The sequence below is a fragment of the Melanotaenia boesemani genome, chromosome 4, assembly GCF_017639745.1.
Source record: "Melanotaenia boesemani isolate fMelBoe1 chromosome 4, fMelBoe1.pri, whole genome shotgun sequence".
Classification (NCBI taxonomy): Eukaryota; Metazoa; Chordata; class Actinopteri; order Atheriniformes; family Melanotaeniidae; genus Melanotaenia; species Melanotaenia boesemani.
In genome coordinates, this window is record NC_055685.1 from 40509077 (window position 1) to 40535166 (window position 26090).

The following is a 26090-nucleotide window of genomic DNA, read 5'->3' on the forward strand; positions in this document are numbered from 1 at the left end:
AAAAACTGATGTGAGCTCAGATTCTGTAATCATGATGTTTGGCACCATGTGACCCCGCCCCCAACAACAAGCCCCGCCCAGGCGGCAGACCACGCCCTCCCAATGACATCACCCTGCACAGCTCCAGAGGCAGACGGAGGTTCGAACCTGCATGAGAAGCAGAAAATGGCCGACTGCACCAGCAGTTGTGACTCTTCATCATCCAACAACTCCTCTTCCTCCTCACTCAGAGACCTCACACATGCAGGTAAGACTCACCTGAGCTGCCAGGCATCAGCAGACATCCTGTTGTCATGGAAACTGTCTGTTCAAGTGACAACTGCCAGCATGATCGGATCAATCAAACAGCTGCTGATTGGCTGTTTGTGTTTTAATCAAATCTTTGATCTTCATATCTGTTCTGCCAGTTTAACCAATTAAATTTAGGTAAACCATTTAAAGTCAACCAATTGGACCATTTAAAATTAGCCAGTGACTCCAGTTCAACTATATTTAAAACATCTGCAGTGATTTACAGAATAAAAGCAGATAAATAAAACTAAAAAGAGAAAACAGTTGAACAGGTGAGTTTTAAGAAGAGAAACCAGTTAATCAGTTTAACCAGTTAAAGTTGGGCAGTTTGACTGGTTAAAGCCTGTTTAACTGGGTGAACTGGGATCTGGTAACAAAGCTGTTTTGTTTTGCTGATCAGCTGATTGTGTAACAGCTGATCTCAGAACAGAACTGGTCTGTTCATTGTTTCATCGATCAAGGTCTGATCAAACATATTGATCAGTTATCAGATGCTGTTGTTTATCCACAGACATCTGAGTATGCTCACTTATTGATTGATAAAGTTCATCTTTAACTTTAATTATTTTACAAACTGGTCGCTTGTTCAGCTGCATGACTGGAACCAGTAGGTCCAGAGTCTGGTTATGATCAGAACCAGGTCCCTGTGGAATGCAGTTCCACCTCCATAATCTGCTCCACATGACCGCTTACTGTTAAAGCAGGATTACTGTGATGTGTATCAGAGTTTTCAAATGAACACAAATTCAAAAGGACCTACAGTTCTGGGAACTGTTGGAAGAAATGTGGGGACCCCAATTCGGCCTTACTGGATTGAAATGAGAAAGATTATTAACATAATAATGGGGTGATCAATTGATCATAATCAATTCTAGAGACAAATAAACGGTAAACAGTCCGTATTTATAAAGCGCTTTTCATCATACATCACATTCACCCATTCACACACACACATTCACACACTGATGGCGGAAGCTACCATGCAAGGCGCTAACCACGACCCATCAGGAGCAACTAGGGGTTCAATGTCTTGCTCAGGGACACCTCGACATGAACTCGACTTGGCCAAGGGTCGAACCAGCAACCCTCAGGCTACAAGACAACCACTGAGCCAAGCCGCCCCCAACACCTGATCAATATACTGCTGGAAAGTGGCTAAGAACCCCCAACAAAGAGGGAATTGATAGGTATTAATGAAGACATTTTTAATATGGAAAACACCCCAGAGAAGTGTAAAATGGTGGGAATATAAACATGTCAGTAAATGTAGATGCATCATTTGAAGTACCAGAGTGTAACTGTCTGAGTGCATTAACAACCAGTACATGTGCATGTATTTGTAGACCCAAGGCTGGATGTGTTCTCCAATACTTGTAATAAAAAGTGTGAAACTCCTAAATGCATCTTGAAATAATTCTTGCAAGGAGTTGTCATGGAGGAATCATTCTGCTCATGTATGCATGAGATTATGTATGAGAATAATCTGACATGGACTAAAACAGGACCATACAAATCTAAATTAGCCCTCCAAAGTCAGGCAGGGATCAAAATGTGACTCATTGACCCACCTTGTTTATTTTGCTGTGTTTCTTTTTGATGTTCTTTTTTTTCTGTCCTTGTGTTTTTGTTTTGGTGCCTGTTAAAAAAGGTAAAATATCGTAAAAATAAAGTTAAAAAAAGGGTGTTTATAGGTGTTTCTGACCTTCCTCCAGAAGCTCATGTGTGAGGTCAGACACTGATGCTGGACCAGACGGCCTGGCCCTCAGCCTCCGGTTCATTCATCGCAAAGGTCTTCTATCAGGTTGAGGTCAAGACTCTGTGCAGGCTGATCAGGTTCCTCCACACCAGACTCCTCATCCAGGTCTCTATGGACCTGCTTCGTGCACTGGTGCTCAGTCATGTTGGAACAGGAAAGGACCATTCCCAAACTGTTCCCACAAAGCTGGGAGCATGGAATTCTCCAAAATCTCTTGGTAGGCTGAAGCATTCAGAGTTCCTGTCACTGGAACTCAGGGGGAAAGCCCAATTCCTGGAAAACAACCCCAAACCATAATACCCCCTCCACCACCTTGGCCCAATGCAGCCAGACCAGTACAGTTGTCCCGGCAACCGCCATACCCAGACTCTTCCATCAGATCGCCAGATGGTGAAGCATGATTCATCCCTCCAGAGAACGGGTCTCCACTGATCCAGAGTCCAGTGGTGGCGTTCTCTACACCGCTGCATCCGACGCGCTGCATTGTTTCTGGTGATGATGGTCTGGATGCAGCTGCTGCCGTGGAAACCCGATCCATGAAGCTCAGTTCTGTTTGGAGCTGATCTGAAGGCCACATGAAGTCTGGAGGTCTGGAGCAACCGACTCTACATAAAGTTGCAAACCTTTGCACACTATGTGCCTCAGCATCCGCCGTCCGACAGTTACTGTCGTTCCCAAACGCTTCCACGTTGTTATAATCCCACTAACAGCTGACTGGGGAATATTTAGGAGTGAAGAATTTTCACAAGTGGACTTGTTGCACAGGTGGAATCCTATCATAGTACCACACTGGAATCCTCTGAGCTTCTGAGAGCGACCCATTCCTTCGCAGATGTTAGTCGAAACAGTCTGCATGCTTCATTTTACACACCTGTGGCCATGAAAGTGATTGGAAGCCCTGATTTCAGTAAAGGAACAGGTGGAAAGTAGCTTCAGTCATTGTAATGTCAGCTTGAGCAGCCACACACTAAACAAGGTCTGGCAACCATTTTCTTTTCTCTTGTTTCAGTTAATTAAACAAACACTTTAAATGTACTATTCACTATTCTGAACGTGGTGGGAAAGACTTCCACCTTATCCCTCCAGAACCAAGCAGACACCCAGCTTTGTAGCTGGCTTGGTGTCTGCTTCTCAGTGTGTGTTTTCTTCCCTTCTGGGGCTGGTTGGCAGTGGGTATGGCTGGTCTTGCCAGGAGACCCTGATCGCAGATCCAATGTAAGTGTCATCAGTGTTGCTTGTGGGTAGCAACGATTTCCTGTGACAGCTGCTTAATTTTGTCTGCAGTGCGGCAGTTTGCTGGCTGTGGTTAGGGCAGCCGGTATTGGTTCTGCCTTTGTCAGGTGGACTGTCTATTCCCTTCTATCTTGGCTGCTGCAGTGCCTTGGCATCAGGCCAGGCTGCCTTTTCCATCATCCAGAAGTTTGGTGTCTGGCTGTGGTTCCCTCCCTCCTTCAGGCAGGGGAGGCTTCATTTACTGGCAGGACATCTAGCCCATAGTACAGTATGGTTTTAATATGAAACTCATTAAATTTTGTTTGTAGACATAGGTTGGCTGGGCGCTCTGAGCCGGATTTAGCTCCGGCATCCCTGGATGCTCTGCTGTATTGTCCAGGTCCATTATTCTTAAGAGCCTGCTTATCCTCCCCACTGGGCTTCCCCATCTAGACCAAGCACATGGCTGGGCTCCTGCCGACTCTTATACACGACAACATGTTTAATGGACCTGCACGGTTTGATTTTGTGTGCATTTTTAATTGTTTTGGACTTTATTACATTATTTTGTTAGCATGTGTTTTTTATTTTTTAATACTTCCTGGGGTGAAAGTCTACAGTTGGCGTTGTCACCTCACCCATTCACTTCCCAAATTTTTATTTCACATTTTCATTAACGAGTTTTGGCAAGGTGGTTGACTGACTGAGTGCGCACATTAGTTAACTTAGTCACCTTGTTAAATTGGTTTGCTTTAAACCAATTTTCTCTTTGAGTTCCCAGTTCCTGGGAAGCTGCTGTGTGGGAGTGGTCATCGGCAGCTGGTGTGGATCTCCTTAAATGGGGCTGAAGCCTAATTGGATGTTCCAATTTTATTGGAAGAAAATGTAGGTAGGGTAGGGAAAGATTTAGGTTTTCTTTTGTTCTTTTGCTTAGAGAATTTTGATTGTTTAGTTTTGTTTTCTCTAATAGGTTACTGTTTAGATTTGTAGTAATTAGTTAAGTCGTTGTTGTGGTTTGTTTAGCTGCTTCATTTTTCCCCTTTTGTTTCAAAATGGTCTGATCAGCCAGTATGTAGTTTCCCTCAGGTGTCAGTATGTTAGGTCAGTTTTTCAGTGAACTATGTTGAAATTTGTTTTGACCTCTTTTATGGGGGCCAGAACTATTACTGTAAAGGGTTTTGTTTTTGCAATTAAATTGAAAGAGTTTTTCCTATGATTTTTTGTGACCCACCCCCCCCCCCCCTTTTTTTTTTTTTCTCAGCTTGACCACTTACAGTCATTCATTCTAAGACCCAGCAGAGCGTTGGATCACTTCTAGACCTCCAGCCTCCAGTCTGGGTTAGGGTAACCCTAACCCCCCAGTCTGCCTCCCGCTCTGCTGGAATAATGGACCAAAGTGCAGTGATGACACAGTGAAATCCAAAGATCTGGTCAGCTGAGAAATGTTTTTAAAATGACTGGAGACATCCATCCATCCATCCATCCATTTACTTATCATCCATCCATCCATCCATCCATCCATCCATCCATCCATCCATCCATCATCATCATCATCCTCATCCTCATCATCCATCCATCCATCCATCCTTCCATCCATCATCCATTATCCAGCATCCATCATCCATCATCATCATCCATCCATCCATCCATCGATCATCACCCTCCGTCCATCCATCCATCCATCATCATCCATCCATCCATCATCATCATCATCATCATCATCATCATCATCATCATCATCATCATCATCATCCATCCATCCATCCATCCATCCATCCATCCATCCATCCATCCATCCATCATCATCATCATCATCATCATCATCATCATCATCATCATCATCATCATCCATCCATCCATCCATCCATCCATCCATCCATTATCTGCCGCTTATCCGGAGTCAGGTAGCAGGGGCAGCTGTCTAAACAGGAAAGCCCCGATTTCCCTCTCCTCGGCCACATTCGCGAGGTGGTCCGGAGGGATCCCAAGGCATTCCCAGGCCAGCTGACAGATGTAGTCCCTCCAGCGTGTCCTGTCCGGTCTTCCCCGGGGCCTCCTCTCAATGGGACGTGCCCTAACCCACCTCACCAGGGAGGCGTCCAGGAGGCATCCTAACCAGATGCCCGAACCACCTCATCTGGCTCCTCTTGATGGGGAGGAGCAATGACTCTACTCTGAGCCCCTCTCGGATCACAGAGCTTCTACACTATGTCTAATGGAGAGCCCGGCCACCCTGCAGAGAAAACTCATTTTGGCCACTTGTATTCGCAATCTCATTCTTTTGGTCACTACCCACAGAGGGTGGGAACGTAGATCGACCGGTAAATCAAGAGCTTTGCCTTTTGGCTCAGCTCCTTCTTCACCATGACATACCGATGCAGAGTCCACATCACTGCTGAAGCCGACCCAGAGAAAGTACTCTATCCTTTTCTGGCTTAGGATCATGGTCTTGGATTTGGAGGTGCTGATTCTCATGCCAGCCGCTTCACACTAGGCTGCGAATCACTCCAGTGAGAGCTGAAGATCACAGCCCGATGAAGCCAACAGAACCACATCATCCGCAAAGAGCAGAGACCCAATCCTGAGGCCACCAAACCGAAACCTCTCAACACCTCGGCTGCGCCTAGAAATTCTGTCCATAAAAGTTATGAACAGAGACACAGAACAGCCTTGGCAGAGGCCAACCCACACTGGAAACGATTCTGATTTACTGCAGGTGATGCGAACCAAGCTCTGACACCGGTCGTACAGGGACCGGACAGCTCATACAAGGGGGTCCGGAACCCCCACAGGAGTCCACAGGAGACATGATCGAATGCCTTCTCCAAGTCCACAAAGCACATGTAGACTGGTTGCGCAAACTCCCATGCCCCTCCAAGATCCTGAAGAGGGTGTAGAGCTGGTCCACTGTTCCACAACCGAGATGAAAACCACACTGCTCCTCCTCAATATGAGGATCAACGATCTGACAGATCCTCCTCTCAAGCACCCCTGAATAGACCTTACCAGGGAGGCTGAGGAGTGTGGTCCCCCTGTAGTTGGAACACACCCTCCGGTCCGCCTTTTTGAAGAGGGGGACCACCACCCCAGTCAGCCAGTCCAGGGGAACTTTCGCCGATGTCCACGCGATGCTGCAGAGGTGTGTCAGCCAAGACAGCCATACAGCATCCAGAGCCTTAAGGAAATCTGGGCGGACCTCATCCACCCCCAGGGCCCTGCCACTGAGGAGCTTTTTAACCACCTCAGTGACCTCAGCCCCAGAGATGGGAGAGCCAACGCCAGGGTCTCCAGACTCTGCTTCCTCATCCGCAGATGTGTTGGTGGGTCTTCGAAATATTTCCTGCACCGCCTTACAACATCTCGAGTCGAGGTCAGCAGCCCCCCATCCCCACTGTACACAGTGTTGATGGAGCACTGCTTTCCCCTCCTGAGCCGTCGGATGGTGAACCAGAATCTCCTCAGAGTAGTCCAGAAGTAATTCTCCATGGCCTCTCCAAACTCCTCCCATGCCCAAGTTTTTGCCTAGCGACTGCTGAAGCTGCGTTCCACTTAGCTCACTGATACCCATCAGCTGCCTCTAGAGTCCCACAGGCCATAAAGGCCCGATAGGACTCCTCCTTCAGCTTGACGGCATCCCTTATTGTGGTGTCCACCAACAACGATCTTACAGCCACAGCTCTGGCTAGCCGCCTCTCCCTGGGAGCAACTCCAGAGGTACGGAACACAGCCCACTCTGACTCAATGTCCCCCACCTCACACGGGACATGGTTGACGCTCTGCCAGAGATGGTAGTTGAAATTCTTTCTTACAGGGGACTCCGCCAGATGTTCCCAGCACACCATTACAACACGCTTGGGTCTGCCAGGCCTAACCAGCATCCTCCCCCACCATCTGAGCCAACTCACTACAAGGTGGTGAACAGTTCAACCCCTCTCTTCACCTGAATGTCCAAGACACACTGCTGGAAGTCCGATGATACGACTACAAATTTGATCATCAAACTGCGGCCTAGAGTGTCCTGGTGCTAAGTGCACATGTGGACACTCTTATGCCTGAACAAGGTTTTTGCTTTGGACAATTCATGACAAGCACAGAAGTCCCATAACAAAACACCACTCGAATTCAGATCGGAGGGCCGTTCCTCCCAATTACGCCCCTCCAGGTCTCACTGTCATTGCCCACATGAGCATTGAAGTCCCCCAGCAGAACGAGGAAGTCCCCGGAAGGAGTGGTCTCCAACACCCCCTTCAAGGACTCCAAAAGCCGAACAACAGTCAGGACTTGTCCCCCCACCTGAAGGCACTGGTCGGGGTGTAATGGCATACCCACACTTGCCTCTCCCCAGAAGCAACCCTAGAATGGAAGATGGTCTAGTCCCTCTCCAGGACAGTGGTTTCAGAGTCCAAGCTGTGTGTTGATGTGAATCCAACTATATCTAGCCGGAACCATTCAGCCTCGCGCACCAGCTCTGGCTCCTTCCCTGCCAAAGAGGTGACATTCCATGTCCCTAGAGCCAGCTTCTGCAGCCGAGGATCAGACCGCCAGGGTCCCCGCCTTTGGCCGGCGCCCATCTCACACTGCACCCGACCCTTATGGCCCCTACTGCAGGTGGTGAGCCCACGGGAGGGGGACCCATGTCACCCTTTCGGGCTGAGCCCAAGGGCAAAGGCCCGGCCACCAAGCACTCACCTCCGTGCCCCACCTCCAGGACTGGCTCCAAAGGGGGACCCTGGTGACCCATGTCCTGGCAAGGGAAACCTGGGTTCATGATTTGTTGTCGTCATAGGGGTGTTTTGAGCCACGCTTTGTCTGGTCCCTCCCCTAGAAACCTGTTCGCCATGGGCATAAAGCCCCCGACAACATAGCCACTAGGATCATCAGGACACGCAAACTCCTCCACCACTGTAAGGTGGCGGCTCAGGGAGGAGCATTTCACATCATTTGCTTGATTTTCTTCTTGATTGTTGGTGTTCCCATTTCCCATTTTTCTAGATTTTGTGCGTATGGCAGGGTCAGAGTTACTGTGGAGGTAGGAACATTCTCCCAAAAAGTTTGTTTTTTATAAATCCAAAAGTTGACTATTTTTGATGTATGCTGGTTTTTGTTCCTATGCCAGCTTGATAAATGAGGCCCCTGGTCTTCACACAAGGCTTGTCTTTAAATCGTGGATGGAAGATTTTATAGGTGATCAAAGGTCCATATGCATCTGGTTTTCCCTCTTTCGCTGCCAGGTTAGAGAAGATTTAGAAAATTTTCCCATCATTCAGTTCACTTTATTTATAAAGCACATTTTAAAAACAAAAACGTCTCCAAAGTGCTCCACATCAAAAATTATCTCCTGCACAGCAAAGCTTCACCAATCAGCACTGTGAAAATGTTTTGTTGCGTCTTGTTTTGCTCTACAGCCTTACATCTCACCCACTGGAAAGAATTCAAGAAGTCGGCAGTGGCATTTGGACTATCACTGCTAGTCCTGGTCTCTATGGCAACACTGTCAGTCATCAGTGTGGTGTCGTACCTGCTGCTGGCTTGCCTCTGTGTCACCATCACCTTCAGGTGGGTGGGGATCTGTTATCTCAATATAAATCAGCTGGCAGTGACTTAAATTATCCCGGTGGTCTCACTTCTGTCTACAGGGTTTATAAATCTGTGATCCAGGCCATCCAGAAGTCAGACGAAGGTCATCCGTTCAGGTAACCCAAACAATGATTCAACAACACATACAGTAACACCCATTTTGACGTCTTCTGTGTCCTCCATCAGGTATCTGCTAGAGAGGGACATCTCTGTGTGCTCAGAGTCAGTCCGGCAGCTGGCTGATCAGTGTCTGATCTACCTGAACTGGTTCAACTATCACACTAGGAGGCTGATGCTTGTGGAAGACCTGGTCGACTCTCTGAAGGTTGTTAGCTGCTATATTAGCATGTTTTAGCAAAACCTAAGAACACTAAATCCTTCACTGTTGGCTAACGCAAGGGGAAGAGCTGAAATAAAAAAAATACATACCCGAAGGATGGCCCATTACAGCAGTGGTTCCCAACCCATTTTCCCTGAGGACCTCCTTCATGCAAATAGCCAATGGAAAACTGAAAAGCCATGAAGCCCATGCCCCACACCGTGCTGAAACCCTGCTAGTTTTATGCTTTCAAAAGTGAGATTCTTACCATAAATAATGTAGTCTGTCTGAGTCCTGTCCTTCCACAAAGCCTAAGTTAAATGGGCAAGATATAGCTTTTTTTTTTCTTAAAAAAGGGACAATATTCATAATGGCTCTGAATGTTGAAAGCTTCAGGGACACCCTGTGCTCTTTGGGGGACCACACTGGGGCTCCCCAATCCTAGGTTGGGAACCACTGCACTACAGGAATCTCACCAAGGCTACCATTTTAGCTGTGCTACATCATGTCCGTGTGAGGTTCTTTGGATACCAGCACAATAATTGTTTCCACTGTTATGACCAACAGACTTGCTGTAGATGATAAAACAGTTAATAATAATAATAATAATTATAATAATAATTTAATTTGTATAGCACTTTATATTGCAAGGAATCTCAATGTGCTTACAGAAAATGGAATAAAAAAATTCAACAAATACCATTTAGCAGAAGGCTTTTTGAAAAGGAAGGTTTTCAAGTTTTGCTTAAAAAACTTCTAAAGACTGTGGACTTCTCAGGTGGTCTGGTAGGGGTTCCACAGTCTTGGGGCAGCAGCTGAAAAGACCCGATCACCCATGCTACAAAGCTTGGTTCTGGGATGTATTGGCATGGACAAGCTTCTCTGCATCTGCCAGGGTGAGTGTTGGACGGAGTTTGGAGATATTCTTCAGGTGGAAGAATGAGGTCTTACAGAGATGTTTGCTGTGGGTGTCAAAAGTAAGGTGAGGGTCCATTTTAACACCCAAGTTAGAGGCACATGTGGAAAGGGGGATGCTTTGGCCAGAGAAGGTGGTGCTGGTGTTGGTGGAGGAGCAGAGCTGGTGTGCAGTGCCAAAAAAGAATGGCTTGTGTTTTCGAACTGTTCAGCTGGAGGAAATTTAGCTTCATCCATTCCTCTATCTCCTCCAGGCAGGTGGTCAGTGTGGATGCTGGCAGGGGAGCAGAGTAGATGGGGGTTGTTTGGAGGTAGAGCTGTGTGTTATCAGTATAACAGTGGAAGGATATCCTATGTCTGCTGATGATATTGCAGAGGGGGGGCATGTAAATGGTGAAAAGGGTGGGGCCTAGAAACAGAGCCCTGAGGGACACCACAGGTGACATTATGCGTATGAGATTATGAATTTCCCAGGGCGACATGCTCAGTTCTGTTTGTGTGGTATGATATGAACCAGTTAAGGACATTTTCTGAGAGACCAATAGTCGAGACGGTGGAGGAGGATGTTGTGGTCGACTGTATCAAATGCAGCTGTTAGGTCCAGGAGGATGAGTAGGGATGGGGAGCCATTATCTGCTGCCATCAAGAGGTCATTGGTGACTCTGACCAGTGCTGTTTCTGTGCTGTGGCCAGACTGAAAGTTTTCAAACAGGTTATTGTGTTTGAGGTGAGCAAGAAGCTGTGCTGCAACCATTTTTCCAGAACTTTTGACAGAAATGGAAGATTAGAGATGGGCCTGTAGTTGGAGAGAACTTCTAGATCCAGGTGGGTTTTTCAGTAGAGGTCTGATGACCCAATTATTTAATGCAGATGGGATATGGCCAGCCAAGATGGAGTGGTTTATGATTTTGGTGATGAGTGGAGAAATGGCAAAGATTGTTGCCTTCAGCAAGGCTGAGGGGAACGGGGCGAGGGTGCAGGTAGATGGCTTCATTTTCCTGATGACGTCTTTCACCTCATCCTGTGTGGCAGCAGAGAATGAGGAAAAAGCCTGGTCAATACCAGATGTTGGGTCAACAGTCTAAGGGGACAAGACAGCCGTGGTGGAGAGGTGTGAGTGGATGTCACTGACTTTCTGTTTGAAAAACTCTATGTGCATGTTGCTCCTGTCCTCAGTGGCCTCAGAGTGAGAAGTAGGGGGTTTGAGGAGGTGATTTATTGTTGAAAAAAGTTGTTTAGAGTTATTGGAGCTGTTATTGATGATGGTGGAGTAAAACCTGGACTGTTCAATCCTCAAAGCTTCTGTATTTGCCCTCTGGTGTTCCCTGTGCACCTGTTTGTGCACAGTGGGTCCAGAGTCTTTGAGCCGTCGTTCAAGGACATCTTCATTTCTCGCAGCTCGCAGGTGTACCAGGTGCTGAGCGCGTGAATGAGACGGATTTGGATGTTAGGGTGGCATGACATTCCAGAAGACCGCTCAAGGACCTGTTGTAAAAATCCAGAGTCAGCAACAGAGAGGGAGTTGGTAGGGCCAGAGGAGAGAAGTTGAAGATCCAGAGCCAGCGCATCTGAGTTCTTCAGATTTCTGAAATGGATCTGTCACTTTGATTTGATAGGGGGGGAAGGAAAAGGCAGATCCATCGCCACTACCCTGTGATCTGAAACACGAAGATCATAAACCTGTAAATTGCTGATGGGGGCGGAGTTAGAAATGACCAAACTGAATGTGTGGGGACATCAACATGTTGCTTTAAGTTGAGGGATTGAGTGAGTCACAGACACACACAATCTCACACGCACACACACATACAAACACAAACAGACCTAGATACACACAGTCACACAAAACCTTGAAAAGCTGAATTTGAGAGGCTTAAATTCATTTTTGTTTACAATGTTCGACAGCAGGTTATGTATGTTTAACATTTTCATTTGGCGAGTAAATCTCAGAGGGCTGTCCGCCAAATGGCAAGTAAATGTTTGTACCAAATTAGTCGTGTTTTTCAGTCTTCCTTTCGGTGGATTTCTTCTTCATGTTCCTCTGCTGTCTGCATGTATGAACGACGCACACGTACACAAACACGCACTGACGCAAACACTCGCACGTGACACGAGAACGCGCTGCACTGTTTCAGTTCTGTTCACCGTTTAGCTCAGGCTAATGAAGCAGGTAAATATGTGGAGATTTTCAGCAGCAGCCGGCCAGCTTTCCAAAAGAAAACACGGTGAACTGGAAGATAGCAGCATTCAGCCCCAACCCGGAAAGTTCAGTGAAAAGTGGTGGCTATTTATATTCAATATTACTGATTTGTCATGAATCTGATCAATAAGCTTTAAATGTATTTATTATCAATTTTTGCTCAGTTTATTTTTTAAACAATAAAATAAAAAGCAAATATCAGGGTGTATGATCCCACCAAGGCTGTCAGGCTGTGGCACAAGGACTGTTAGGAGCAGGAGGCCAAGAGTAGAGAGGGACGAGACTGATTAAGTTTTAGTTAATAGATTCAGATATTAATACTTCATCAAATAAAACCATTTTTCTGGTTGCCTTTATTTAATAGTGCTGTGACTTCCACTTTCAGTTTGGATACAACACAACACAGTATTATAGAAATAACATGTGCGTAGAGATATGTGTGTGTTAAATAATTTAATAACTTAGCCAGTAAAAAATATGTTTGGCCGGTGGATTTTTTTTTATCTACCAGCCGGTCTACATTTTGTGAAAGTTTAATCTCCACTGGCAGTTTGTTCCACTTGTTTGCAGCAGAACAGCTAAATGCTGTTTCTCCAGGTTTAGTCTGAACTCTGGTCTGGACTAATGTTTCAGATGTTATTCAGGGGCAGCATGGATCAGCAAGTCAAGGTAGAGTGGTCGTCTTGTAGCCTGAGGGTTGCCGGTTAGATATTCGGCCAAGTCAAGTTCATGTCGAGGTTTCCCTGAGCAAGACACCGAACCCCTAGTTGCTCCTGATGTGTTGTGGTTGGCGCCTTGCATGGCAGCTTCCGTCATCAGTGTGTAAATGCTTGTGTGTGAACGGGTGATGTATGATGAAAAGCGTTTTGGTTATCATCCTAGGTACAGAAAAGCGCTATATAAATATAGACCATTAACCATTTTCCCTCTTGTTACAGATGTTTTTCCCTCGTGTGTTAGCTGTGCTACGTCATGTTTCAGATGTTTTTCCTCCTCGTGTGTTAGCTGTGCTGTGTCATGTTTCAGATGTTTTTCCTCGTGTGTTAGCTGAGCTACGTCATGTTTCAGATGTTTTTCCTCGTGTGTTAGCTGAGCTACGTCATGTTTCAGATGTTTTTCCTCCTCGTGTGTTAGCTGAGCTGCATCATGTTTCAGATGTTTTCCCTCGTGTGTTAGCTGTGCTGCATCATGTTTCAGATGTTTTCCCTCGTGTGTTAGCTGTGCTTCATGTTTCAGATGTTTTTCCTCCTCGTGTGTTAGCTGTGCTGTATCATGTTTCAGATGTTTTTCCTCGTGTGTTAGCTGAGCTGCATCATGTTTCAGATGTTTTCCCTCGTGTGTTAGCTGTGCTGCATCATGTTTCAGATGTTTTCCCTCGTGTGTTAGCTGTGCTTCATGTTTCAGATGTTTTTCCTCCTCGTGTGTTAGCTGAGCTGCATCCTGTTTCAGATGTTTTCCCTCGTGTGTTAGCTGTGCTTCATGTTTCAGATGTTTTCCCTCGTGTGTTAGCTGTGCTTCATGTTTCAGATGTTTTCCCTCGTGTGTTAGCTGAGCTGCATCATGTTTCAGATGTTTTCCCTCGTGTGTTAGCTGAGCTGCATCCTGTTTCAGATGTTTTCCCTCGTGTGTTAGCTGTGCTTCATGTTTCAGATGTTTTCCCTCGTGTGTTAGCTGAGCTGCATCATGTTTCAGATGTTTTCCCTCGTGTGTTAGCTGAGCTGCATCCTGTTTCAGATGTTTTCCCTCGTGTGTTAGCTGAGCTGCATCATGTTTCAGATGTTTTCCCTCGTGTGTTAGCTGAGCTGCATCCTGTTTCAGATGTTTTCTCTCGTGTGTTAGCTGAGCTGCGTCATGTTTCAGATGTTTTCCCTCGTGTGTTAGCTGAGCTGCATCATGTTTCAGATGTTTTCCCTCGTGTGTTAGCTGAGCTGCATCATGTTTCAGATGTTTTCCCTCGTGTGTTAGCTGTGCTACGTCATGTTTCAGATGTTTTTCCTCCTCATGTGTTAGCTGTGCTGTGTCATGTTTCAGATGTTTTTCTGTTAGCTGCGTTTTGTCTTGTTTTAGCTTTGTTATATCAGGTATATGTTTGCTTGTTGTGTTTCAGCTGGCTGCTGCTATGTGGATCATGACATATATTGGTGCTGTCTTTAATGGTGTCACCATATTGATTCTCGGTAAGTTTTCTCATTGATTTACAATTAAAAAGTGAGAGTTTTAACTTATACATGAACATCTGTTAGATTCCTGTTGCACTGATGGTATGTCAGGTGTGTTTATTGAATGTTTAAAAGGAAATATTACACAGACCGACTTCACTATAGTTGTTTTTACTTTAGTTTGTGTACTGGCCTCTTCGCCTCTCTGCCATGTTACTGAAATTGATTTGGAATTTTTTTAAATCTACAGGTTTTGGTCAGAAACACATGTTCCAGTATCCAAGTTCAATTTAGACTGATCTTTTGTATTCTGTTTGTGTCTTCAGCTAATGTCATCTTCTTCACCACGCCACTGATCTACCAGAAGAAAAAGGTAGGGTCCTCATCCATCGATTCCATCACAAATGCCCACAACACTAAAGAAAAATACAGACATTCCCACAAATAGTTTTATAATCTATATTTACAGTGAAAAAATGATAGTATGCAGACATACAAATATAAAATATTTTCACATATCGATTTAATTATGATATGTGAAAATATATATTTTTTTTATCATCATTTCCTCCTGATGTGTACTCAAGATGGCACCAAGGCAAGGTGCCTTCGCAAGCGTTCTCTTGTGCAGTGTTTTTTCGTATTGTTTGTCTTAAGTAAGTTATGATCGTGAGTCACTTTTATACATTCGGGACAAAGTTTGTGGACTCTCTAACATAACACCTGAGCTAAGGTGTAATGATTTTAATGTTTGCCCCACTCGGGGCAGTGGAAGCCAGGAGGCGAGCCGAGGAGGACGTGAGTACAGTGAGGGGACTGGGCGGAGACACTGCTGCGTAGGCCGCCAACATGATACCTACAGCTGGGTTGCTGCAGGTTACCAGCGTCAGAAGCGTCGGCACAGAGGAAAATGAGGAGGACTGCTGGTTAAACTGCGTGGCCGTCTATCTAAGATCCCGCTGCCGTCCCTTTACTTGGCGAATGTTCAGTCCTTGCCAAACAAGACGGATGATCTGCTGAGCCGTTTTCAGACCCAACGCGAAGCCAGAGACTGCTCCGTGTTCTGTTTGATGAGACGTGGCTTCATAGCGATGTGCCGGACTCAGCCTTTCAACCACCGGGCTTCTCTGTCTACCGCTCTGACAGAGTGAAAGAGTGCATCGGGAAAACAAAGGGAGGAGGTGCATGTTTTCTTATTAATGAACATTGGTGCACGGACAGTGTTATAATGAATCAAACCTGCACTGCTGATGTTGAATGTCTTGTGCTAAAGTGCCGCCCCTTTTACCTCCCTTGGGAGTTCTCTGTCTTGTTAATGGTAAATGGTCTATACTACGTCACATTCACCCATTCACACACACATTCACATACTGATGGCGGAAGCTACCATGCAAGGCGCTCAACCATGATGAGCAATTAGGGGTTTGGTGTCTAGCTCAGAGACACCTTGACATGAACCTTGGTCTGCAGGACGACCACTCTACGGCCACTCTTCTTATGCGCCGTGTACATTCACCCACGGCCGGACACTTCAGCTGCTCTCAAGGATCTAAGTGACCTTTTGCACACACACGAGAGCTCTCATCCTAATGCTGTGATGATAGTAGCTTAAAACTGTCCTCCCAACTACTACCAGCATGTGAAACATCCTACCAGAGGAGCATGGATCTTAGATCATTGTTACAGTAATGTCAGCTTATCGCTCCATTCCCAGACCTGCTTTTGGCAAATCTGATCACTCCTCCATTCTTCTTCTTCCTACATACATTCAGAGGAGTAGACAGATAAAGCCAATAATACATATTGTTCAGTGCTGGACTAAAGACAATTAAATTCAATTACAAGGTTGTTTTGATGCCACGGATTGGTCTGTCTTCCGGTCAGAAGACCTCGATGAATACAGTGATGTGGTGACTGGATAAATAAACTTTTATATTGACTGTTGTGTCCCACGGATGGGTATTAAAAACCATCCCAATCAAATACCTTGGATCACCTCAGATGTGAGTATGAAATGCAAGGAACGAGCAGCGGCTTTTAAAGCTGGTGATGCTGCTGCCTATAAGCAGGCCAGATATTCTTTGAAGCATCTATCAAAGCTGCTAAGCGATTCTACAGAGACAAGATAGAAGGATATTTTAAAGAGGACAACCCACAGGATGTCCAGGACCAAGGTGAGGAAAGCCTCCGGTCCAGACGACCTTCCTCCTCGTGTTCTCAGACTGTGTTCAGAGCAACTTGCTCCTGTTTAACTCACCTGTATAATATGTCACTTAGAAACTGCACTGTTCCACTTAGCTTTAAAAAGTCTGTCATACTACCAGTGCCTAAGAAGACACCTGTGAAGTGCCTTGATGACTATCGGCCAGTGGCCTTAACTTCTGTTTTAATGAAAACTTTTGAGTGACTGGTGTTGGACTATATAAAGATCAGGGTCCTGTGTCTGTGGATCCGCTCCAGTTTGCTTACAGACAAAACAGAAGCTTTGAAGACTCCATTTCCTTTGCTCTGAACTCTGTAGATGAACATCTGAATAAAGGAAAAGCAAGGATGCTTTTTATAGACTACAGCTCTGCTTTTAACTCTCTGGTTCCTGTGAAGCTCATTCACAAACTGAAATCTCTTGGACTTGGTGATGCCATCTGCAAATGGATTTTAAACTTTTTAACTTGCAGACCACAGAAGGTCAAAATTAATGGCTGTGTATCTGATGGACTTTGTGTGAACACCGGCTCCCCACAAGGTTGTATTCTAAGTCCTTTGCTGTCCACTCTGTACACATATGACTGTGCTGCTACCATCCTAACAATCTGATTGTCAAGTATGCAGACGACACCACTGTTGTCGGTCTAGTCAGGTCAAAGGATGAATCACTTTACAGAGCTGAGGTAGAAAATACCCTCTGCCCCGTCTGTCCCGGGCGGCCGGTGCCCGGGGGGGGTCGGGGACTGCTGGCCTCGGCCCGCCGGGGCCGGTGCCCTGGGTCCGCGGGGCGGCTCCTGCTGGGGTCTCCTGCTGCTGCCTTCCTGGGCGGGCGAGTGGTCGTCTCTGTGGACCGGTCGGGATCTGTTGCCTGCGGGGGGGCTGGTGGCCTGGGTCTCGGGACCGCTGGCCTGACTCTGGCCTCTGTTCAAGTGAGGTGGCATCTGCATGATCACTCTGCATGGTCACTCCTTCCTGAACGTCTCCACACAGTCTTTGCGTCGCCGTGTGGCCGAGTTCTCCAACACATCCACACAGGTTTCTCTGCGCGTGTTCTTGAATACAGCAGTTTCACTTATATCTATTATCATATTTTGTTTCTTTTTTTAATTATTTCTGTTCTTATTATTATTATTACTCTTACTCTTATTATTATTATTGTTACTATTATCAACTAGTTGTGTAATGACCTACTGGCTAGGATGATCGTAGCTATATATGTTGTAAGTAGTATGGATTACATGGTCTTCTGTATGATGTTTCAAGTCCCCACCCGCACTCCCCACACCCTTTCTGTCCCTCTCTCTCCCCTCCCTCTTCTCTCTACTTTCTTTTCTCTCTCTCTCTCTCTGTCCCCTCCGGTCGAGTCCAGCATTAAGAGTCTGATTTAATAAAGTTTTTCATCAAGAGGGACTTTATACATGTAGTATAAATCCCTGCTTGATAGAGTAAAATTGCCCAGCACCAGACAGCAGCCAGACAATCATTCTGTTTGCAACGATGCTGGACAAGACAGGTTTAAAAAAAAAAAAAAAAAAAAAAAAAAAGAAAATAATAATAATAATAATAATAATTTGTATAGCACTTTTCGAAACAAAGTTACGAAGTGCTTCACAGCATTTAAGAATACATACACAAAGGTAAAACAATAAAACATGAATTCAAAAGAGACAATAAAATTAATTAAGAAAAACAAATTCATAATAAGAAAGCCATTCTATAAAGGTAAGTTTTTAATTTAGCTTTAAAAGTGCTTACAGTGTTGGCTGCCCTGAGCTCCTTAGGAATACCCCAGAAAATTAGAATATTACTTAAGACCAATACAAAAAAAGGATTTATAGAAATGTTGGCCAACTGAAAAGTATGAACATGGAAAGTATGAGCATGTACAGCACTCACTACTTAGTTGCAGCTGAATTCCTGCAGCATGCGGCGTGGCATGGAGTCCATCAGTCTGTGGCTCTGCTCAGGTGTTATGAGCCCAGGTTGCTCTGATAGTGGCCTTCAGCTCTTCTGCATTCTTGGGTATCACGTATCGCATCTTCCTCTTCACAATACCCCATAGATTTTCTACGGGGTTAAGGTCAGGCCAGTTTCCTGGTAGACGGTTGCATTGACCATGGACCTAAGAAAACACAGTGGGCCAACACCAGCAGATGACATGACGCCCAAACCATCACTGACTGGAAACTTTACTCTCCACCTCAAGCAATGTGGATTCTCTCCTCTCTTCCTCCAGACTCTGGGACCTTGATTTCCAAAGGACATCAACATTTCCTTCATCAGAGAACATAACTTTGGACCATTCAGGAGCAGCCCAGTCTTTTTTGTCTTTAGTCCAGGCGAGACGCTTCTGTCTCTTGTTCCAGAGTGGCTTGACACCAGGAACGTGGCAGCTGAAACCACGTCTTGATACGTCTGTGCTGCTGGTTCCTGAAGCACCGACTCCAGCTGCAGTCCACTCTTTGTGAATCTCCCCCACATGTTTGAATGGGTTTCGTTCCACAACCCTCTCCAGGGTGCAGTTATCCCTACCGCTTGTACACTTTTTTCTACACATCTTTTCCTTCCCTTCGCCTCTCTATTAATGTTCTTGGACACAGAGCTCTGTGAATATCCAGCCTCTTTAGTATCGACCTTTGTGTCTTCCCTCCTTGTGCAAGGTGTCAATGGTCGTCTTTTGGACAACTGTCAGGTCAGCAGTCTTCCCCATGATTGTGTAGCCAACAGAACTAGACTGAGACCATTTAAAGGCCTTCGCAGGTGTTTTGTGTTAATCAGCTGATTGGAGTGTGGCACCAGGTGTCTTCAATATCAAACCTTTCCACAATATTCTAATTTTCTGGGGTACTGAATTTAGGGTTTTCATTAGTTGTCAGTCATAATCATCAAAATGAAAAGAAATATTTTAAATATGTCAGTCTGTGAGGAATGAATGTCGACATTACAGAAGTTTCTCTTTTTCAGTGGAATTACTGAAATAAATAAACTTTTTCATCATATTCTAATTGTATGACAAGCACCTGTATAAGGATGACAGGACTGACAGATAGTCCGTCACACTTATCTTTAAGATCACTATTTCATTAGTCAGGGAGATGTGATGCCTCTCACATGCTTAGACCTGTGTGACATGTATTATGTGACATGTAAAAGGATGTTCGATTGATTTTTTTCATTTTAGAAAATAAAGATTGTAGAACAATTTGTGACCATTTGTCTGCACACTACATCCAGCACATCAAAGACATTTTCAGATCAGTATCACTATCATTCCTGCTGTTTTTTTTCTTTCTTTCGGTCCATATGTTGTTCAGACTCGGTTCGGTTTGGATAATATGAATAGGAAACCTTTATTAGTCACTCAGTGGGGAAACTGCTTTGCTGCAACAGTGCAGGTGCAGGAAGCAGAAGCCCATAGGTGATAAACAGGAACACACAAAAACTAATATTTACAGTATCTGGTCAGTCTGTCCCTGAAGCTGCTCTCCAGAGCAGACAGGGTTTCCTGCAGGGGGTGGGACTCATGGTCCAGCATGGAGGTCACCTACCTCTTGCACTGAGTTTAGAGACCAGCCCAGGACAGAGCTTCTCCCTCTCTGTGATGCTGCTGCTCCAGTAGACCACACCGTAAGGGATGGCTGATCCACCACCGAGTCAGAGAAGGTCCTCAGGAGGCCCCCTTCACTCCAAAAGACCAGCCTCTCCTCAGAAGATAGACCTGATCTGGCCCTTCCTGTACAGTGTTCCGTGTTGTGAGTCCAGTTTTTCACCACCGTATCCTTGGTTTTCCCTGCATTGATCAGGAGGTGGTTCTGGTGACACCAGTCCAAAAAGTTCTGCGTCAGTCCTCTATAGTCCATGTCGTGGTCCTCAGTAATCAGTCAGACAATTGCAGTCATCTAAGAACTCTGTGGAACGCAGCTGTCCATGTTGTGTCTGAAGTGTAGAGGGTGAAGAGAAACATGACAACACAGTCTCCTGGGGGACACCTATGCTGCAGGTCAGCAGGTCAGACACGGTCCCGGGTCTCACAAACTGGGGCCGGATTGTGAGATGCAGAATTCACTCTGTCAGATCAAGGTCCACCCAAGCCCCCAGTTGTTAGCAAAGCATCGCATCGCCTTGGAGGGAACAGTGTTCTCCAAACAGAGGCTTATGCAGTCTGTGATCCTGTCTGTGATGCATTAATGTCCTCCCCATGTGTGTCGCAGAGCTCCATCCACACAGTGGTGTTAAAGCAGTCCCTAAGAGCCTTCTCACTCTCAGCTGTCCACCTCCTCTCTGTATGTGGGACCACAGCCTGCCGTACCACAGGTTTATACACAGGCTGGAGATGGAGAATATAGTGATCAGCTCTTCCTAGAGGAGGGAGCGGGATGCAGAATAGAGGCTGACGTTTTTTCAGGAATCCCATTGGTCACGGGATTCCTGCAGGATTCCCACAGGATGGAAATCAATGTTATTGTTACATGATTGAGATGGTACAGGATAAAAAGCTGAGGGGAGTGGGAACCAAACGAAAAAATTGACATTTGGAAATGAGTGAAATACAACTTTATATGTTCTGCTCTGGTTTATTGTACTTTGGTAGTGTCACGGCCTCACCTGGTCTGCCCAAGCCTTTCCTGCCTTTCCTCAGTGATCCCCTGATTGCTCACACCTGTCCCAGATCAGACACACCTGCCTCCCTTTCACTCACCAGCCCTTATCGACCCCAGCTCCACCATCACTCCCTGTCGGGCCTTAACCTACACACACTATAGACTCTCCTGTTCTCCATTCCTGGCTCCCTGGTTCCAGTCCCTACAGCCGACTCCTGCAGTCCTGTCCTGCTCCACAGCCTCCGACGCCTGCTCCCTGGTCTGCTCCGGCTTTACAGCGTCCGACGCCATTGCCACGGTCTGTTCCGGCTATACAGCGTCCGACTCCAAAGCAACGGTCAGCTCCGGTTCTGCAGCCTTCGACGCCTGTTCCCCAGTCCTGTCCTGCTCCGCAGCCTCCGACTCCTGCTCCCCGGTCCTGCCCGGCTCCACAATGTCCGCCGCCGATGTCATGGTCTGCTCCAGCTCGGCCTCCGACACCAGCTTAACGGTCATGCCCGGCTATGCAGCCTTCCACGCCTGCCCGGCGCTTCAATGTCTGATGCCAGCTCCCAGGTCCATGCAGCCTCTGGTGGTTTCTGGTTCTGATGGGGTCTCTGAGCACGATGGTCCTCTCCAGCCAATGGCTCCAGTCTCCGAGGGGATCTCTGACTGGGACGCTCCTCTCCAGCCTCTGGTTCCTCCCTGTCTGTCTGTTCCTGTCCCCGAGGGGTCTATGGTCACTACACTCCTCTCCAGCCAGTGGCTCCAGTCTCCGAGGGGGTCTCTGAGCGAGACGCTCCTCTCCAGGCCCTGGCTCCTCCCTATCTTTTGGTTTCCGGCCCCGAGGAGGTCTCTGGTCGAAACGCTCCACTTATGTCACCTGTGGTCCACCCTGCCAAGAAGATTGCTCCTCTTCAGCCTCTGGCACCTGGGCTCGCCATGAGGTGGATGTTACCGAGCTCCCCATAGCTCCCTTCCGTGCAGCTTCCCGGTTGCCCGCCAGAGACTCAGCTCCTGTCGTGCAGCCCTCTGGCCATCTGCCTGAGCTCCAGCTCCAGCTCCAGCCCGTGCAGCCCTCTGGCCGTCCGCCGGAGAGTGTTTCTGCTCAGCCTCCAGAAATCCCATCTGCTCATTCTCCAGGTTGTCCTCCAAAGACCTGGCCCATGTCTGCTCGTCCTCCGGGTCATCCTCCAGAGACCAGGCCCATGTTTGCCCGTCCTCCAGGACAACCGCCTGAGCCCTGTCTGCAGTCATCTCCCCCTTCTGGTCGTCCGCCAGAGATTCTGTCTGTAGTCGTCGCGGCCTTCCGGTCAACCTCCTGCATCCTGTTGGTCGTCTCGGTGGGGGGTACTGTCACGCCCTCACCTGGTCTGCCCAAGCCTTTCCTCAGTGATCATTCCCCTGATTGCTCACACCTGTCCCAGATCAGCCACACCTGTCTCCCTTTCACTCACCAGCCCTTATCTACGGCAGCACCACCATCACTCCCTGTTGGACCTTAACCTACGCACACTGTGGACTCTTCCCTTCTCCATTCCTGGCTCCCTGGTTCCAGTCCCTCCCGCCGACTCCTGCAGTGTCTGTCTCAGTAAGACTGTTTCCTTGTGTTCTTGGTGATTAATAAAGAGTGGTTAACCTGCTTTTGTCTTTGCGGAGTCCCTGCGTAACAGGTAGACATGGTGGTAACCATGTACTGTTTTATTGTTGTCCCCCTCTTTTTTATAATTGTAATTTACCACAAAAAAAGTTAGAAACACTTAGCAGCTGGTCTAAAAAAGAAGGGTGAGAACGTTTAATTAAATTCAATGTAATGCCTAAAGACTAAATAAATTTAAAAAAATGGTAGTGGGATGGGATCTGGAGTAATTTTATCGGGATTGGGATGGGACAAGATTTTTTTCTGTGGGAGTGGGATGGGACAGGAGTAATAATGCACTCCCGTGTGACCCTCTAATGCAGAATATGCCTCCTTGGTGTCGACATAACATAAGTCCAGTGTTTCATAGTCTCTGGAGGGATAGGTGGCGTTCTGTGTGTATGTTGGCAGAACAGATGACAGAGAGGTGTGATTGAAGTCTCCAGAGATGAGGAAGAGAGCCTGTGGGTGCTGAGTCTGCATCCTGCTGGTGACCGAATGTCAGAGGCAACGTCTGCATTAGCAGAATCACATCCACTTTCTAATGAAAAGGTTTACTCGCTGATTCCCAACAGTCCGAAATATTTTGTCTTTTTCCCATCTCTTGGTGTGTCATTGATTATCTGCTCTGTATGTTTTTTTTCAGGACTTTATTTTTTTTTACTTGTTTTATTATTTTATTAATAGTTTTATGTTTATTACTGATATGCAGCCCTGTGATTAATCCGTTCTTTGATCAGTCATTTGATCAGCCCTGAGGTTAGCCCTGTGATCACTCTTTGATCATGCCTTTGATCAGCTGATTAATTAATAAGTGTATCTGTGGTCAGTGTTTCATGGATGTCTGTGAGCACACTGATCTACCTGTCAGAGCTAAACTTCGTGAGAAACTGGTTATGTAACTCTGACTAAACCAGGTTACTGCCTGTTATTGATCAGATTTGTTGCTGAAACACCTGAATAACCTGCTTTGTCCTGATTGGCTGTTTCTCTTCAGGCTCAGATTGATGGGCTAATCAAGATGGTTCGGACCAGACTGGAGGAAACAATGCAGAAGTAAGTCATTTCAATGTTTCAGAGTTCAGGTTGGAGGAAGGTGATTTGGACTAATCTGCTTTTGATAATTAATCAATCAGACAGCCTCCTGACCTAACATAGGTCTTTCTGGTGTTGTTAAGGCTGTTCAGTATTTGTTTCCATCACTGACGATGTAATTACATATTTTCAGTTTCCATGGTTGCGCAGGTGGACTTGCCTGGTCATCAGCTGATCTTTGGTCTCTGTTTCTAGGCTGCAGGACAGGTTACCTGGAGCTGTACAGCGGACCAAAGCTGAGTGACACCTGAGCATGTTTGGCTCCTCCCCCTCCATCTTGATTGTAGGGCTGGCTCTCGAAGATGTTTAATAAAAGGAGTAGCAATGAACAGTTTGCTGTTTTTACTCTGTATTCTAGCTCTACTCTCTGCAAGTTGTTGATGATCCTCAAAATGTTACACTTCTCTCTATGAATCTAAGTGATTCCAGTGACCGGTGGTTGACTTTCAACAGTTATTTAGCACACTTTTCTACAAAGCGGCTTACATCTGAGAGGAAGAACAACACAAGCAAGAATTCACCCAGGAGTGATGTCATCATTAAGTGGTAGTCAGAATGCTGGGAGTCCAGGTGGGCCCAGGTGCTGTTATGTAGTGCTAGAAGCAGGATTATTTTTTCTTTCCCCTACAATAGTTCTTTGTTTAATTATTATCTTGGGCGTAAGTGCACACAGCTTGTTCAGTGCTTATTTGAGCCAAAGAGCTGGACAAATCTTCCTAATTGGGATATTAATAATAATAAATTTTATCTCAAAGCACCTTTCAAGACCACAAGGACACTTTACGACAGAAAAACAAAAACATATTAAAAAAACAATCAGGCATAAAACAACATAGAACACAACTGAGTTCTGAACCAGTTGAAGCTCATGGAGGGACTTTTGAGGAAGGCCAAACAGGTGAGAGTTGCAGTAATCGATAGGGGAGGTAATAAGACTGTGAACAAGGATAGTGGCAGCATGGTGGGTGAGGGAGGGGTGTAGTCCGTTGATGTTTCGTAGATGGAAATATGCAGACCGGGTAATGTTACTGAGATTGAAATGACAATGTAATGACATGGATCACACGCAGACTCTTAACCTGAGAGGAAGGGGAGACTATGGAGCCGGCAATGGTCACAGAGAAACTTTTAACTTTGGGTAATGTAGATTTTGTTCCAATTAGAAGAATTTCTGTTTATTACTGTGTATGTGTGTGTGTGGGAGACGGGGGATATGTGGTAGGGGGCCTGTGCCTCAGTAGAGCTTTATGCCTAGCAACGCCCCTGGTCTGAAGTGTGTTATGAGCAGATTTGTCCCGATAATCCGCTCCAAAATGGGAGCCGACAATCGGAAAGATTGAACATGTTCAATATTTATGACCTCATTTCTGAGGAACGCAGATGACTCGTGCATTGTGACTGTGTGGATAGTGATGTGGCATGGAATGTAGGCAATCAGAGAGCGAGAGGGCTGGAGAACAAGGAAGTAAATAAATTCTGTGTTCATGCTGTCTCCAGTCTGATATTTTTTTCAGTTCTGGCTTATTCTATTAACAATAGACCCAAGACCACCATCATTCCCTCATCCTATTAATCCCCTACCATTCTGTGTGTTGTGTTTTCTGGTTGTTACTATGTTTCTTCTTCTTAGTTTTTTTGCTGGTTGTTGCTATGGTTCTTCTTCTTTCTAGATCACGTTTGGTCACATGAGATGTTTAGCTCGGAGGACTAGATTATAGATCACTTGTAGGACAGCATCGTTATTTGTGTGTTGTTCTGTGATGAGATTATCTGGGCCACCACACACAGTGAGATCAAAACTGTTCAGTGCCTGATTTTTTATCTTCCCGTGTGAGGTCTCAAACTGATAAAAAATTTAAAAAGATTTTAAAAAGATTTAAAAAATTGTTATGTGTGTACCAGGCTTTAGTCTTACTGGACCTCAGTGATGCATTTGATACAGTCGACCACAATATATTACAGGCTCTTGGTAAATGTATTGAGGAGATTAATGACTGGATGTGTCTGAACTTTCTCCAGTTAAAAAAAAAACTGAGGTGATGGTTTTTGGAGCCAAAGAGAAACGATTAAAGGTCACCACAGAACTTCAGTCTATACACCTAAAAACCACCAACCAGGACAGAAATCTGGGTCTAGTGATGG

The 26090-nt window shown here is 46.0% G+C and overlaps 1 protein-coding gene across 1 annotated transcript; it reads left to right on the forward strand.

Moving 5' to 3' along the window:
- LOC121637614 (reticulon-3-B-like) lies at positions 1 to 24472 on the forward strand. The gene is made up of 8 exons (XM_041981775.1): positions 1 to 247; positions 8665 to 8815; positions 8896 to 8952; positions 9023 to 9161; positions 14378 to 14447; positions 14756 to 14802; positions 23851 to 23909; positions 24144 to 24472. The coding sequence occupies exons 1-8, from the start codon at positions 103 to 105 to the stop codon at positions 24190 to 24192; spliced, it is 717 nt and encodes a 238-aa protein (XP_041837709.1). The 5' UTR covers positions 1 to 102; the 3' UTR covers positions 24193 to 24472.
- Positions 24473 to 26090: the final 1618 nt, after the last annotated feature.

What these genes read in the sequence shown, in the direction of transcription:
- LOC121637614 (XM_041981775.1), top strand. Translation starts at nt 103, where the DNA reads ATGACATCACCCTGCACAGCTCCAGAGGCAGACGGAGGTTCGAACCTG. An exon ending in CAGAGACCTCACACATGCAG is followed by an intron (nt 248 to 8,664) that starts GTAAGACTCACC and finishes TTTGCTCTACAG; the next exon opens with CCTTACATCTCACCCACTGG. An exon ending in TGTGTCACCATCACCTTCAG is followed by an intron (nt 8,816 to 8,895) that starts GTGGGTGGGGAT and finishes TTCTGTCTACAG; the next exon opens with GGTTTATAAATCTGTGATCC.